The sequence below is a fragment of the Leucoraja erinacea genome, chromosome 31 (genome assembly GCF_028641065.1).
Source record: "Leucoraja erinacea ecotype New England chromosome 31, Leri_hhj_1, whole genome shotgun sequence".
In the NCBI taxonomy this organism is placed as follows: domain Eukaryota; kingdom Metazoa; phylum Chordata; class Chondrichthyes; order Rajiformes; family Rajidae; genus Leucoraja; species Leucoraja erinaceus.
In genome coordinates this window covers 1,054,822-1,072,099 of record NC_073407.1, presented here as the reverse complement: position 1 = coordinate 1,072,099, position 17,278 = coordinate 1,054,822, and the positions used below count along the sequence as shown (strand labels likewise).

The 17,278-nt window shown below is 45.3% G+C and overlaps 1 protein-coding gene across 1 annotated transcript in view; it reads right to left on the bottom strand.

Annotated features, from left to right (window-relative positions):
- Nucleotides 1–14,604, bottom strand: part of LOC129711818 (protein Niban 2-like) — a 197,195-nt gene extending 182,591 nt beyond the window's left edge. The window contains exon 1 of the mRNA XM_055659753.1: nt 14,140–14,604. Within this exon, the coding sequence (XP_055515728.1) occupies nt 14,140–14,194 (55 nt within the window). The 5' untranslated portion in view covers nt 14,195–14,604. The remainder of the gene's footprint in view (nt 1–14,139) is intronic.
- Nucleotides 14,605–17,278: the final 2,674 nt, after the last annotated feature.

Here is a 17,278-nt window from a genome sequence, read left to right as displayed (position 1 = left end):
AACAAGATATTTTCCACAAATAATGCAATGCCAAAGATGGTTTATATACATTAGGGGCATTTAAAGTGCTTTTAGATAGGCAAATGAAAATGAAGGGATATGGATCAGGTGCAAGCAGATGAGATTACCTTATTTTGTAACGGGTATAGCTTGGACCCAATAGCAGCACAGAATCAGGCAGGTATAATTGGTCATGAACTTTATTACGATACTGTAACACAGAGTAGTAACACAGGAATGGGTACACTGTACTCACATAGAGGCTCAGGATTGAGCGAGGGTTCCGAAGAGGGGCAGGCAGGAGACGTAGTCGGGGTAGCGGAAGGTCCGGTAACCAGGAGATCCTACACATGATGCAAACAAACCAGCGAGGGACAGACGAAAGGAGAGTCGAAGCCAGGCAGGAAGTCGAGGAGCCGTTGCAGGGATACACCAAACAGCCCAGGAGAGAGGCAGACAGAAACCAGGAGGTACGGGACGAAGGCCGTGGTCGGGGACAGAAGGCTGAGGTGATATCCGGGAAGACAACAAGACGGAATGGTCAGGGGCAGGCAGGTTCGAATCCGTGTAGTCAGTCGGGAAATCGCTGGAGAGTCTTGCATGAACGCTGAGAACAATCTGGCACTGTGTGAACGGTGAGGAGAGTCTATATACCGGGTTAATTGGTGATCAGAGGCAACTGAGTGCAACAGGTGAGGAGAGTTGGGCTGATGAGAGGGGAGTGGGCAGGCAGGCAGGTGAGGAGAAGGAGGGACCAGTGGAAAAGTACTGGGAGGCGAAGTGGATGAGAATGAGGAGAGGGCAGACTGTGACATATTTATCATTATGTTTGGAACAGACATTGTGAGCCCAAGGGCCTGTTTCTGTGCTGTACTTTTAATGTACTGGGTGCAGATGCGGCGTAGACTGAGGAATTGGGAGTAGGGGATAGAGTCCTTACAGGAAGCAGGGTGGGAAGAAGTGTAATCCAGATAGCCATGGGAGTCAGTGGGTTTGTAGTAGATGTCGGTCAGTAGTCTGTTACCTGCAATGGAGATAGTGATAATGGTAGGGAGCTGTCAGAAATGGTCCAGGTGAATTTGAATGCCGGATGGAAGTTTGTGGTGAAATAGATGAAGTCAGTGAGTTCTGCATGGAGGTAGCACCAATGCAGTCGTCAACGTAGCAGAGGTAGAGTTCGGGGATAGGGCCACTGTATGCCTCGAACAAAGATTGTTCGACGCACCCTACAAAGAGGCAGGCATTGCTGGGGCCCATGCGCATGCCCATAGCTACGCATTGGATTTGGAGGAAATGGGAGGAGTCAAAGGAAAAGTTGTTGAGGTTAAGGAGAGTATTTGTACGGGGATTGGCTGATTCTGTGGTCGAGAAAGAAACGGAGAGCTTTAAGACCCTCCTGTTGGGGGATGGAGGTGTAGAGTGACTGGCCACACATGGTGAAGATGAGGGAGTGGAGGCCTGGAAAACGGAAGTCATGGAGTAGACGAAGAGTGAGCAGTGAAGTAGGCTCAAAGGTCCCAAGTCATTAATAGGCTGGAATCAAAGAACCCGCCTCCATCAGCTCCAGGAAATCCCATTAATTTACAGAATGGATATAACCCACTGAATTATACTGGCTCAATGTAAAAACAAAACCAACTAATCAAATTCTCTGCAAAGCCCTACAATTTATTTTTATGTCATACACTTATCGAGCTGCTTTTTTGAATATTACATTTTAAAATTTACTTTTAAAGCATAACAACTTTTTCCACCAAGGCAAGAGAGCATTCAATGGAACCAGACCTGAAACTGCAAATAAACATTTAAAGGGAATGCAGGTACTGGAACTCGGGAATAAAAGCTGAAATGTTTCAAACATTAGCCACATTCCTCTTTCCACATCCTAGTTTGACATGAGCGTTTCCAGCATATTTTGTTTTTATTCCTGATACTGCAGTTCGGATCTGCAAAAATGTCATTCTGTTTTTGGATAATAAAATTAAATGACAGTATTAGCAGGAGAAAACATTGAGAAACAAAGAGCGGTCACTCTTGAACAATGGCATAGCTCTTCACTGAGCACAGAACAATTAAATCCCAACATTGAATAGGTGTATCAAAATGAAAGTTTTAAAATAAACCACAGGATGAGTGCATTACACCAAGTTACACCTGCTTAATCTAATCTACAGATTCTAGCTGGAAGCCAGACTTTGCTCTGTTCAAAAGACAGCCAAGCACTGTTGACTGAACAGATAAATTATAATTCTGCTCTCTTTAAAACTACACTTTTCAAATGAAATCAAAATAATATGCCAGTTAAAAAATAATGCAAATCTTGATGAACTTAACTATGCAGAGGTACTTCTACTCCAAAATGTACAGAATCAGTACTACTTTAAAAAGTTTTTTTTATTTTTTAATTTGTCTGGTTAGCCTGAGATCAGAGGGTTTTTTTTAACATAATCCAGATATACACATTCAGTATATCAATTAAACTACTGTAGCCATGACATCTCATGATTAATTATTTCACTAAATCCACTGGAATCATCAGATTTTTAAATTATAATTTAAAACATCAGAACCATTAACAGAAATGATATTAAATACTCCAAAAGCAAAAATACAGACTAGATCTTGAAATTAAGGATACAAATGAATGGGTGATCAACAATTACTAATTTTACTAATAGAGCTCTAGGGGCAAGTGTAGTCAAGGGATATGGGGAGAAGGCAGGCACATGTTATTGATAGGGGACGATCAGCCATGATCACAATGAATGGCGGTGCTGGCTCGAAGGGCCCAATGGCCCCCTCCTGCACCTATTTTCTATGTTTCTATGTTTAAAAAGTATTGGGAGATTTATGCTTAAACGACTGACTAATTAACATCATGGGGCTACATGGATAATTTTGTGGTCCAAATAAATTTTCAGGTGCTTGGTGACATCTACATATTACTATATTTTTTCAAAATCATAATTGTGACCCATATGCAGCAACAGGAAAAGCAATAGATTTGGGATAAATTTTGTTAAATTGAGGAAAGGCTGGAATTGGTGTGCCTCAAGGAGTTCTGTGCCCCATTTGCTCCCTTGATGTTAAATTTTTAGATGCAAAAAGGAGAGCCAGTTTCAGTACACCACTTCATGTCATTCCACACAGACTTGCCTATTTTTGCATTGGCCATTTGATTTGAAAGAATCCACAAAGTTGCAAAAGAATCAAATGAGTTGGTGGGCACAAAACAGAACGCGTTAAGGCTAACAGAATCCGTGCCGTCCATCGGTCAGCCGTATACCAGTTCCATGTACTCCTACATACTCATCCAGTCCTTACACTTTAAGGACAATATAATTTACAGAGGCCAACTCGAAAACTGCACATCTTTGGGATGCAGGAGGAAACTTGGGCATCCAAAGGAAAGCCATGTAGTCACAGTGAGAAGGTCCAAAATCCACACAGACAACACCTGAGGTCAGGATCAAACCCAAGTCTCTCATGCAGAGAAAGCAGTTCTACCAATTGCTCCACTGAACTGCCTAAATTTGTTTATTATTTGTCACATGTACCAAGATACAGTGAAAAGCTTTTGCGTGCGTGCTGTCAATCGGATAATACTGTACATGTATACAAACAAGCCATGCACAAGTATTACAAGTAGAGCGAAGCAAAATATTTTGACAGCATTGTAGCGTTACAGTTCCAGAGAAAAAGTCCAATGTCTGTAATTGGGATAGTAGCCTAGCTTATGGAAGTCTGAAGCAGTTCCTGAGTCTGGTAATATGTGCTTCCAAACTTGCCTGATGGGAGCAAGGACAAGTGAGAATGGTTGGAGTGAAAAAGCTTCATGACTACGTTGGCATGAATGGAGTTATTGGTGGGCAGTCTGGTCTGTGTGATGGACTGGGATACATCCAGGGCTGTAGGTTGCCCGGGTGCCATTGGCAACCTACAGCCCCGCCGGGCAACCTAAAAGCCATGCCATTTGCCCGGCTTGGCAAGCACCCGGGACACCTATCATTTAATTCTGAGCGGGCCCCCTCTATCTCTCCCTCTGTCACTCTCCGTCTCCGCCCGCCATCTGTATCCGGCTCTCCGTTCGCTCCTCATCCGCCGGCATGGCCTGCCACCTTATACATGCGCACTGCCACGGCCTGCACATCCTCCCCTGCACATGCGCATTGCCACGGCCTGCACATCCTCTCCCTGCACATGCGCACAACCACGGCCAGCCCATCATCAGCCGTGGTTGTGCGCATGTGCCGCCCTGCACATGCGCACTGCCACGGCAACTGGTCGGCGTCGGCCACTTTCTCCCTCCATTTGCATTGTGGGAGATCTGGCCGCCATTGCTGTCCGGTCGCCGCCTCGCCGCGACTGCTAAAAACCAACGCAGAATCACTCCCTGGAGCTGGAGTAACTCCCTGGAGTAACTTGCTTCTTGGTCCTCCAAACATATTCGAAATGGAAATTAAACTGGAGTGGACCCACCACCACCAAACGCTGAAAAATAACAGCCTATTGCATTTTATCTGTTTATTTATTGTGTATATCTATGGTCTATGCTATATAGACACACTGAACTTTTATTTCCTATACTGTATCATGTTTACATATTCTGTTGTGCTGCAGCAAGCAGGAATTTCATTGTCCTATCTGGGACACATGACAATAAAACTCTTTTAACTCCTGACTTGGACTTAAGCAAAAAAATAGTTCTTGGGAAAAAAGAGCTACCTTAAATTTAGTTGCGTCTGGTTGGGTACCTATGGTAGGGTGGAATACTATTCCATGCTTTAATTGTGCGGGGGAACTCCATGGAGCAGCCAGCATCTCTGGATAGAAGAAATTGGGTGATGTTTCAGGTGGAGACCCTCCTTTAGATTTCCTCTGGTTTTAGTGTTTTTAGTTTAAAGATATAGCGTGGAAACAGACGATTCGGCCCACTGAGTCCACGCCAACCACCGATCGCCCGTACACTAGTTCTATCCCACACATTAGCGACGTAAATCAAGAGTGTTTTATTCTCTCACATCCCAGTTAGAACAATGACATCCTTACTTGCAGCAGCACAACAGAATATGTAAATATAGTGCTCTGTAAACAATGTTATAAATGAGAAAACAAAACTCCATACAGACGGCACCCATATTCAGGATCAATTCCGGGTCTCTGGCAATTTTAGCCAGCAACTTTATGGCCCCATAGTCTTGAACTGAATTAAAAACTTTACAGTAGCTATAAAGGGGGACATAGCGTCACTTAGAGATTTAAGACTGAAAATGGATAGTTTCCAAAGTTATCAACGTATAATTTTTTGTATGTTGGAAAATAAAATATAGTGGCACAGCTGGTGGACTTGCTGCCTCGCACGCCAGAGATCTGTGTTCGATCCTGTTCTCGGGCACTGTCTGTGTTGAATGTGCACATTCTCCCTGCAAGCATGTGGGTTTCCTCCCACATCCCAAAGACGCATTGGCTTTGTAGGTTTAACTTGTCTCTGTAAAATTGCCCCAAATGTGTAGGGAGTGGGTGAGGAAAGTGGGATAACAGAACTTGTGTAAATGGCTAGACAAAAATGCTGGAGAAACTCAGCAGGCGAGGCAGCATTTATGGAGCAAAGGAAATAGGCAACGTTTCGGGTCGAGACCCTTCTTCAGACTAATGTGAGGGTGCGGGGGGGGGGGGGGGGAGGGTGGGGGGTGGGGGAAGAAGAATGGAAGTGGCTGAGACAGTGGGCAGAGGGAGACCTGGAAAGCGGAGGAGAAAGCAGGGACTACCGGAAATTGGAGGTCAATGTTCATACCGCTGCCGTGTAAACTGCCCAAGCGAAATATGAGGTGCTGCTCCTCCAATTTGCGGTGGGCCTCACTCTGGCCATGGAGGAGGCCAAGGACAGAAAGGTTGGATACGGAATGGGAGGGGGAGTTGAAGTGCTGAGCCACCGGGAGATCAGGTTGGTTATTGCAAACCGAGCGGAGGTGTTGGGCGAAGCGATCGGCAAGCCCACACTTGGTCAACCGATGTAGGGCGACTGACACTTAGAGCAGCGGATGCAATAGACGAGGTTGGAGGAGGTGCAGGTGAATCTCTGCCGCACCTGGAAAGACTGATTTGGTCCTTGAATTGAGTCAGGGGGGGGGGTTGGTAAAGCGACAAGTGTAGCATTTCCTGCAGTTGCAAGGAAAAGTGCGAGGAGAGGGGGTGGTTTGGGTGGGAAGGGGCAAATTGACTAGGGAGTTACGGAGGATGCGGTCTCCGCAGAAAGCCAACAGGGGAGGAGAAGGGAGGATGTGGCCAGTGGTGGAAAAAGCTGGAGAAAATCAGCGGATGAGGCGGCATCTATGGAGCAAAGGAATAGGCGATGTTTTGGGTTGAGACCCTTCTTCGGACTGATGTCGGGAGGGGTGGGGGGCGGGAAAAAGAAAGGAAGAGGCGGAGACAGTAGGCTGTGGGAGAGCTGGGAATGGGTGGAGGAGGAGGGAGAAAGCAAGGACTACCTGAAATTGGAGAAGCCAATGTTCATATTGCTGTGGTGTAAACTACCCAAGCAAACTATGAGGTACTGTTCCTCCAATTTGCAGTGGGCCTCACTCTGGCCATGGAGGAGGCCCAGGACAGAAAGATTCGGAATGGGAGGGGGAGTTGAAGTGCTGAGCCACCGGAGATCAGGTTGGTTATTGCGAACTGAGTGGAGGTGTTGTGCGATGCGATCATCAAGCCTGCGCTTGGTCTCACCGAGGTTGATCATATGCTGAATAATCCAACCAGATTTTTGTTTGGAGGTGGAAAGAGAGAATAGAAATTGCATTCATTGCAACGTGTAAAAAGAGATGAGATACTGTATTGTAATTTTGCTGAATGTCATTGTGGTATATATCATGTCTTGATTGGTGAATAGGTTTATTTTGCGACTTTATTTAAAGCAGAAATAATATGTGAATGCTTCATTGACCATAATTCCGGCTGGTAACTACGCACTTCGTCCGAGCACATTATCGCACGCGTCATGCAAGCCTCTTAAATGACCACCTAAACTGTAATTTGGCAACCTAAAAAGCTGCCGAGATTGCCCAGCTGGCAACAGGGTAAAAAAAGTTAAGTGAGAGCCCTGACATCCACATTTTATTTTGCAATCTTGGACAGTTGTTCTTAAACCAAGCCATGATGCAACCCAATAATATGCTTTCTGTAGTGCACCTATAGAAGTTGACAAGAGTTATTTTATCTTAGTCGCTTGACTGGAATAACAGGCAAGAAAGAATGAGATGCAGTGAGCCAAATATCAGACCCTCCCAATTGAGTTCAATCTGTTGAGTTAACATTGAACCTGGGACCAGACATTTAACGAAGATGATTTATCAGACGTGTATGATTGTTTCAGAAACCTTTGAACTGCAGGATCCAAAGTAAATAATTTATAAATATGCTACACAATGTCATTTTCCCAAGATTTTCCATACAAGACCTGTACCACCCGGAGAACATCCCCACTCTGAAAGCACATAATTTTTCCTTGATGGCAGCTTGAGCACTAACAATTTCTTTAACCTTTTAAGAAACTGCAATGCACATTTTCCCTCCTCCAACCAGCCTTAGTGCATCATAAAAACACACAGTGAAGAGTGAAGTGATTAAAATCCAATGCAATGTCATGGGGTGACAAACCCCATTGCCGGATGACCATTTGGTTTAACAATGGAATCTCAAATTTTAATAACACAAAGGGTACATGCCTAGATTATAATTCCACAATTCTCTCACTTCAGGTAGCCCCGGCATTCCCTCTCTCTCTCTATACCTCCCCCACCCAAATAGCTTCTCATTTTCACCCTACAAACAGCCTACTGTTTCCTTTATCATTGTTACTTTTTTGCATATCTTTCATTCGTTCTTTATCACGTCACCGTCTATATCTCTCGTTTCCCTTATCCCTAACCAGTCTGAAGAACGCTCGACCCGAAATGTCAGCCAGCTTTTTGTGTCTATCTTCTGTTTAAACCAGCATCTGCAGTTCCTTCTTACACATTCCACAATTCTCTCCAGCTAAGAAGATCAATATGTTCAACATAAATCATTTCTTTCCAACCATAAAAGCTTTGCACAGATAAATACTTCTTGTAGTTAGCCATCGTAAAACCGACATACCAGTCATACAAATGGAGAGAAAATAATAATCCAAGACATCCTATTTCCATTTGTATGTTTAAATACATAAAATTGTAATTATGAACCAAGAGCTTAGGAGAAAAATTAACATGGTACCATATGTATAATATTGTTTTCTGTAAATTTAGCATTGAATAAAACTCAGGACAGATGCTAGATAACATAACAGTAGAAGCCTTCTCTAGTTAATTACGTAAAACTATTTTCTTGATACTAATCTATTCAAACGTTTTTTTTAACACGTAGCATTTAAAATTAAGGAGAACACAAAGAGATTTCACAAGTACATTAAGGGAAAGAAAGTAACTAGAGAGAGAAAAAGGGCATTCAGAAACCAAAAGGTCATCTATTTGTGGAGCCTGAGGAGATGGTCAAGGTATTTAATGAATATTTCACCTCGGTTTTTACCATGGAGAAAAACATGGCTAGGAAACATGTGACATTAATGTAAATGTTTTGAGGGCAGTCCATATTATGGTTGAGTAGGAGCTGGATGTCCTAAGGCATATGAAGGTAGATAAATCTCCCTGGCCTGATCATGTATATCCCAGGACGCAGTAGGAACCCAAAGTATAGTGAGAGGCCTAGCTGATATATACGAATCATTGTTAGACACGGGTGAGGTGCCAGTTGACCGGAAGATGGCTAATGTTGTGCCTCTATTTAAAAAAGGCTGCAAAGAAAATTCTGGGAATGATAGACCAGTGAGCCTAACAATTGTGGTAGGTAAGTATTTTTTTTTTTTTTTTTTTTTTGTTTATTTTATAAGAAGTTAATACAGCACAATGCAGTACAGTGGCACCTAATTTTAGGTTCCAACTGTGTAATACCGTAATCCATTCTATGTACAACCTCTAGTTTTATGTTATAAGAAGGAAGTAAGCAGAACAAGAAAAAGAAAACAATAGAAAGGGGAAAAAGTGGAAAAATAGATGGTAGAGAGTAGAAAAACGTGAAGTGTGTATATAAAAAATAAAAAAAGGAAGAGAGAAAGTGGAAAGTAGAAATAGAAGAGAAGGCCCCTTAAAAGAGAATTTTTCAAATCTGTATTCGGAGATGTAACTCTATCCGCGTCATGAACTGAAATCAGCAATCCTTACGGCACCGCTGCATCACATGATTCCAAAAAGTCGATGAAAGGAGACCAACTCTTTAAGAATTGGTCATATTTATCTATTAGTCGGAGTCTCATTTCTTCAAGGCGTGCTATGTCCATCATATTCCTAATCCACATGTTAACAGTTGGAGTGGATGTATTTTTCCAAAATTTAAGTATCAATTTCTTTCCAATTATTAACCCATAATTAAAAAAAACATTTTGATCTTTATTTAAATTGGTATCTTCTCCTATTATTCCAAATATAATCCATTCCGTTTTAGGTTCTATTCTTGACTTGAAAATCTTTGTAAATATATCAAATATATCACTCCAAAATTTATTCAACTTTGTACATCCAGCAAATGAGTGTGTTATATTAGCGTTTTGAAACAAACATTTATCGCATCTGGGAGAGACGTTTGGATAAAATTTATTCAATGGTAGGTAAGTATTTTTTGAGAGGATTCTGAGGGATAAGATATATATGCATTTGGATAGACAGGGACTGATTAGGGATAGTCAGCATGGTTATGCACGTGTGAGATCAGGTCTTACGGATTTGAGTTTTTTGAAGTAGTAATCAAACCCGTAGACGTTATCTTTATGCACTTCAGCAAGGCTTCACGGAACAATGTACAAGCCATTATTAGTAAGTTTGCAGATTACACTAAGGTAGGTAGTATCATAGATAAAGAAGATGTTTATCAAAAGTTACAGCAGGCTCTTGATCAGTTGGGAGGAATGACTAATGGGGCTTAATACAGATACGTGCACAAAGTGACATTTTGGGAACTCAAGCAAGGGTAAGACGTTTACTGTGAAACATAGGGCCCTGGAGAGTGATGTTGAACAGTGGGATCTGGGAGCACATTAACATAGTTTCCTGAAAGTGGCATCACTGGTAAATAGGGTTTTCAATAAGGCTTTCAGTACATTGGGGTTCATCAATCAGGGTATCGAGTACAAAATGTTAGGACATAATGATACTGATCTACAAGATGTTTCTGAGGCCACATTTGGAGTACTGTGTTCAGTTTTGGTCACCTTGCTATAGAAATTATGTCATTAAGCTGGAAAGAATGCAGAGAAGATTTACAAGGATATGGCCCGGATTGAGCCTGAGCTATAGGGAAAGATTGAGCTGTCGTAGACTTTACTCCTTGGAGCGCAGTAGGCTGATGGGTGATCTTATAGAGGTGTATAAAATCATGACGGGCATATATGGGGTGAAGGTAGAATATTTTACCCAGGGTAGAGGAATCAAGAATCAGAGGACAACGGTTTAAGGAGGGGCAAGATTTATTCGGTATCTGAGGGGCAACTTTTTCACTCAAGGTATATGGAGCAAGCTACCAGAGGAGGGCGTTGAGGCAGATACAAACAGCATTTAGACGTACAAAGACAGGGAAGGTTGAGAAGGACATGGGCCAATGCAGGCAACTGGGACTCGCTCAGATGGGACATCTTGATCGGCATCAATGAATAAAGCGCCTGTTTTCGTGTTGTAAGACACTATATCTTATGACAGAAACTATCAGGAAACATTAACATGAAGGACTATGGAGAAAATGTGTAAGAAAGAACTGCAGGTGCTGGTATAAATCGAAGGTAGATACAAAATGCTGGAGTAACTCAGCGGGTCAGGCAACATCTCTGGAGAGAATGAACGGGCGACGTTTCGGGTCAAGACCCTTCAGTCTGCAGTCTGAAGAAGGGTCTCGACCCGAAACATTGCCCATTCCTTCTCTCCAGAGACTGCCTGACCCGCTGAGTTACTCCAGCATTTTGTGTCTACCTTAGGACTATAGAGACATGGGATTGCATATGCTGGAATGTGGAGCAAAAAATAAACTGTTATACGCAGATCAATGTGGTAGGGGAGGGAAAGGAGGGTAACAGAGGGACAGTACGAAAGAAGATGATATGTGAGAGCACTTAGGTCGATCAAAAGGATAAAGAAATGATCAGAGGGGTTGCAAGTTATCTGACATTAGAGACTTCTATGTTCATGTTCTTGGATTGGATTGACGGAATATGAAAAAACCTACAAAGTGCTGGAGTAGCGCAGCAGGTCAGGCAGCATCTCTGGAGAACATGGATTAGTGACGTTTCAGATCAGGGCTCTTCTGAAGTCTAAAGTAGTGGGGGGGGGGGGGGGAGAGGTAAAGAACTGGAAAATAAGTGGGTGGATGATAATGGGGCAAATGGGTGCCTACCCAGGTCAGGCACAGGAAAGCGGAGGGGAAAAGGAGTGGAAAGTATGGAGGTGAGGGGTATAAACTGAAGTTAAAGAATACAATAGTCATACCATTGGGGTGTAAGATACCCAACCAAAATATGAGGTGCTATTCATCCAGTTTACGTGTGGCCTCACTCTGGTAATGGAGGAGGCACAGACCAGAAATCTCGGTATGGGAATGGGACAGGGCGTTAAAATGGTTAGCAACCAGGAAATTCAGCAGGCATAGGCGAACCAAACGCAACTGTTCAGTGAAACAGTTGCCTTGGCTACACTTGGTCTTGCCAATGTAAAAGAGGCCACATCGGGAGCACTGATTACAGTAAGAGAAGTTAGAGAACCCCATCTCTTTCCACCTATATCCCTTCCTATGCCTTCACATGTAAAATTCTGCCTCACATGGAAGGGCTGCTGGGGTTCCTGGATGAATGTGAGAGAGGAGGTGTAGGCAGAGGTGATGGTGCAGGGGAAAGTATCTGGTGACGTCTAGTTTGGGTGGGAAGGGACGAGTGAACCAAGGAGTTGCGGATGGAGTCATCTCTATGAAAAGGCACAGGAGCCCACTGGCAAAGACACACTCAGGTTCGATCCTGACCTTAGGGGGCTGTCTGTTTGGTGTTTACATGTATTCCCTATGACCATGCCACTTCCGGGTGCTCCGCCTCCCAAACATATACGGGTTTGTAGATTAATCCGCTTCTGTAAAATTGTGCCTAATGTAGAGGGAACTTGTGTGAACGTGTGATCAATGGTTAGCATGGACTTGGGCCACAGGGCTCATTTCTATGTTGTATCTCTCTAAACTAAAAACTAAAACTAAACCCATATCCCTTTCTCTGGCTTTACAATGTACTCCTCTACTATCCTTTTACAGCCTATTGTTTTTTCTTTTCATCTCTAACCTTTGGGCATCCATCTGCCTATCACCTGTGAGGCCTTGACCTACCACTACCTCTTTTCAGTATGCTCCCTCCCCCCCACTACAATCAGTTTGAACAAGTATCCCAATCCAAAATACCACCAATCCATGTCTTCCTGCCTGATTCACTGAGGTACTCCAGCACTTTGTGTCTTTTGCCATTCATAGATCTTGGGTAGGAAACAGAAAGAGGTAGTATGGAGTTGGCATGCTATCGGATTGAAAGCAATGGGGGGCATGGGAGAAGAATAGTGTTATAGAATCATATAACATGGAAACAGGCCTTTCGGCCCAACTTGCCTATGCAAGATGCCCCATCTATACTAGTCCCACCTGTCCATGTTTGGCCTATATCCCCCTTTTCTATCCATATACCTGTCCGAATGTCTTTTAAATGGTGTTATAGTAGAAACATAGAAAAATAGGTGTAGGAGTAGGCCATTTGGTCCTTCGAGCCAGCACTGCCATTCAATATGGCTGTTCATCTAAAATCAGTACCCCATTCCTGCATTTTCCCCATATCCCTTGATTCCTTGAGTACCTGCCACAACAAACTCCTCTGGCAGCTCGTTCCATATTCCCACGGTCCTCTCTGTGAAAACGTTGTCCCTCAGGTTCCTATTAAATCTTTCCCCTCTCACGTTAAATCTATGTCTTCTGGTCCTTGATTCCACAACTCTGGGTATAAAACTCTGTGCATCTACTCTATTCCCCATTATCTTATACACCCCTATAAGATCACCTCTCATCCTGTGCTCTAAGAAATAAAGTACTAGCCTGCCCAACTTCTCCCTATAGCTTAGATCCACGAGTCCTGGCAACATCCTCAGAAATGTTCTTTGCAACTCAACAACATTTTTCTAATAGCAGTGTGAGCAAAATTGAAAATAATACTCCAAATGTGGCCTCACCAACATGTTGTACAACTGTAACATAATTTCCCAACTTCTATACACTGACTGATGATGGCCAATGTACCGAAAGCCTTCTTGACCACCCTATCTAACCGAAAAACTATATACCTGCACTCCAAGATCCCGCTTCTCCCCAGAGTCCCGCCATTCACTGTGAAGGTCCTGCACACTTAACTTCCTAAAATGCAACACCTCACACTTATCTGCAATAAAGTACATTAACCATTCCTCAGCCCACTTGATCAAGAAATCTCCTTAAAGGTTTAGATCTTGGGATAGTATGGGGGACGATGGCCTGGTGTACATTTGGGGAGACATGGTCCAGCAGTAGGTAAGAGGGGGTATTCAAGAACTGTCATCTAGCCTCTGCAAGTTAGAGAATCACCCAGTCGACCAGACCGCAATGGCACCACCCTTGTCTTGGGGTAGATCACGACTGTTCTAATTTAAGCTCCTATCTTGTGGCCAGTTAGTCATTCTCAAATGTACATCGGTGACTCAGCTGAGTTGGCAGAAAAAGCAGTGATTGGTTGAGTGCCTCAACTGCACAATTTCAATCAGAAAAAAGCACAAAGTGCTGAATAACTCAGCGGATCAGAGAGCACGGGTCTGGAGATCATGCAAAGGTGACATTTGAGATCTGGCCACTTCTTCAGTCCGATACTGTATGACACTAAATTACTCCAGCACGTTGTCTCTTTTTGTAAGTCATCATCCCCAGGGTGGGCAGAAGGACAGGGGTGGGTGGACAGAGGGAGGAGGGTGGGAAGGGGACGGAAGGGAGGGGCTGCTCGGTGACGGGCCACTTTACCTGAGATGAAGAGCCGTTTGTTTTCGTCCAGGTGAGTGGAGATCACATCGCCCATGGCCGAGGATCGGGCTGCAGCAGAGGCTGGGCAGGAACTGTCGGCTGGCCCCGGGCGCTACCTCACTGGGGTCCAGGTGCGCTCCCTTCGGGTCTCGGCGCTCCCTCCCCGTGCTTGACGCTCCCTCCCCGAGCTTGACGCTCAGCGCTCTCTCCGCACGGCGCTCCCGCGCTGAACTGGTTGCTCCGTCCACGGTCTCGGGGCTCCCTCCTTGGACTTCAGGTGCGCTCCCTCACTGGACTAGTAGCTCCCTCCCGTGCTCAGCTCTCTATCCGTTCGGCGCTCCCGCACTGAACTGGTTGCTCCCTCCTTGGACTCCCTCACTGGGCTAGCAGCTCCCTCCCTGACCTTGCCACTCGCTCTCTCCACGCTCGCTCCCTCCCTCCCTCCCTCGCCGTGTCCGTTGGTCCCGGGGCGGGGCGCGCGCACTCCCCTCACATTCCCCGCGCGCCCGCATTCCCCGCGCGGGGTGGAGCAGGTCCCAGCCGCGCATGCGCCGCTCGCATTCCTGACCAGCCGGCTGGCGGGCGCCGTTTCCGTCGCTCCCGGACTCCCCGCCGTCCCGCTCCATGGCGGCGCCGCCGCTCCCGGACTCCCCGCCGTCCCGCTCCATGGCGGCGCCGCTCCCGGACTCCCCGGTAACCAGGGCATCAGTGCTGGGCACACCCCACTCTTAGGACCGCGGAGGTGGGCACCTGTGTGTGAAATTGCCAAGAGGGCACCGCACTGATGGAGAAGATGCTGTGAGGGAGCGCCGCGCTGTGGGGAAGGTGGTAGTGAGGGAGCGCCGCACAGTGCAGGGGCGGTAGTGAGGGAGCGCCGCACAGTGCGGGTGCAGGGGCGGTAGTGAGGGGGCGCCGCGTGCTGTGGGGAAGGTGGTACTGAGGGAGCGCCGCACAGTGCAGAGGCGGTAGTGAGGGAGCGCCGCACAGTGCAGGGGCGGTAGTGAGGGAGCGCCGCACAGTGCAGGGGCGGTAGTGAGGGAGCGCCGCACAGTGCAGGGGCGGTAGTGAGGGAGCGCCGCACAGTGCAGGGGCGGTAGTGAGGGAGCGCCGCACAGTGCAGGGGCGGTAGTGAGGGAGCGCCGCACAGTGCAGGGGCGGTAGTGAGGGAGCGCCGCACAGTGCAGGGGCGGCAGTGAGGGAGCGCCGCACTGCAGTGAGGGAGCGCCGCACAGTGCAGGGGCGGTAGTGAGGGAGCGCCGCACAGTGCAGGGGCGGTAGTGAGGGAGCGCCGCACAGTGTAGCAATGTTACAAAATTTTGAGATTTAAAAAATCAAGTCTGCAATTTATCCCATCAGATAAAGCATAAAAATAAGTTTAATTTGACTCCTAATTCACTTTCATATCTCAAGTAATAAAAAGGTTATGGCCATTTTCATACTCGGAAATTAGCATCTTGTTCCCTATTGATTTTCTATGGACATAACAAAAAAGCTGTAATCATGGACAGTCAAAAGCCCATAACCTTCTTAAAAATTAAGAGAACTGAATGAAATTTTCAGTTATCGTAGATTGAACCATTCTGAAATTCTGAAACTAAATATAAAATAATCTTACTTGGATGACCTGAAATTAAAGCATATAATTAGTTAGTTACCCAATTGTAGCTAATTTCCAAACTTCAATTACTAGATCTAAACATCTATCCATTTCTTAATAAATGATTAACATTTTTAAATAGCCTAAGTGTCCAAATAATATTCACAAATAATTCACAATAAAACATGATTTTAAAATCTCATTTACATCAATTTATAGGCCAAATGGAAGGAATTTAGTGTTCAATTGCTGTAAATTAAAGTCCATTTTAAATCGGCTTTCTAGTGGGATCCTGTGAACGCGCTGGTTTAGAACTTCACATTGCGCTGGATTTGTGCCCTCAAATGCCCAGAAAAATACTGCGGGATATAAAGAGCCCAAAATGAGCTACTCGCTATAGAAAACTTTATAAACAGGGTTCTTAAGAAGCCACTTTTAATGTAAAAATAAGGTAAAACCCTGGGGCTGCGAGAGGTCGCGGGTTTAGAGAGTGATTTTTAAACTACTATAACTATTATACAAGGCCATAAAAACTAATAATACCTTTTGCGACGGGGTCTTTCAGCGATTTTTCGTTAATGATTTACTAGGCTGAACATTTTCGATTGCAACAGCCTAGTAAAAATCGCGTTTTAAACCCGCCCCCTCTAAACAGCGACAAAATCGCGCACACAGCCTGGGGCAGATTCTCAGTGACGATTCAGGTAGGTTTTGCAACATACCTACACAGTGCAGGGGCGGTAGTGAGGGAGTGCCGCACAGTGCAAGGGCGGTAGTGAGGGAGCGCCGCACAGTGCAGGGGCGGTAGTGAGGGAGCGCCGCACTGTGGAGGGGCGGTAGTGAGGGAGCGCCGCACTGTGGAGGGGCGGCAGTGAGGGAGCGCCGCACAGTGCAGGGGCGGTAGTGAGGGAGCGCCGCACAGTGCAGGGGCGGTAGTGAGGGAGCGCCGCACTGTGGAGGGGCGGCAGTGAGGGAGCGCCGCACAGTGCAGGGGCGGTAGTGAGGGAGCGCCGCACTGTGGAGGGCATTTCCTCATCATCTGTCATTTGTTCTGTAATAAATATGTGCCAAGATATTTTACATTTTTTCAGACACTAAGATTATTATCAGACAATTTAAGATAATTATGTATAGGGACAAGTTACACGAGGGACATAGGCCTACGTGCTAAAATGTTTAACTGAGGTAAGGTCAACTTTGAGGATATGAGAGAAGGTCTCGCTCAAGTTGACTGGAGCAGGTTGTTTGACGGGAAAGGAACATTGACCAAGTGCAAAGTTTTTAAAGTGTGCTGACAAAAGCTCAGGATACGCACATCCCCGTTAGAGTGAAGTGTAAAGCAGGCAAACGGGGGAGGTTTGAGAACTAAACTGAAAAAGAAGATCAGATGGGCAAAAAGGGGCCAGGAGATAGCTCTGTCAGGTAGCAGTAAGGACAATCCCAAAAGATTTTATAAATATAAATGTTACAAACGGGTAACTAGAGAGAAAGTGGAACCCACAGGAATCAAAGCGGTCACCTCTGTGTGGAGCCACAGGCGAT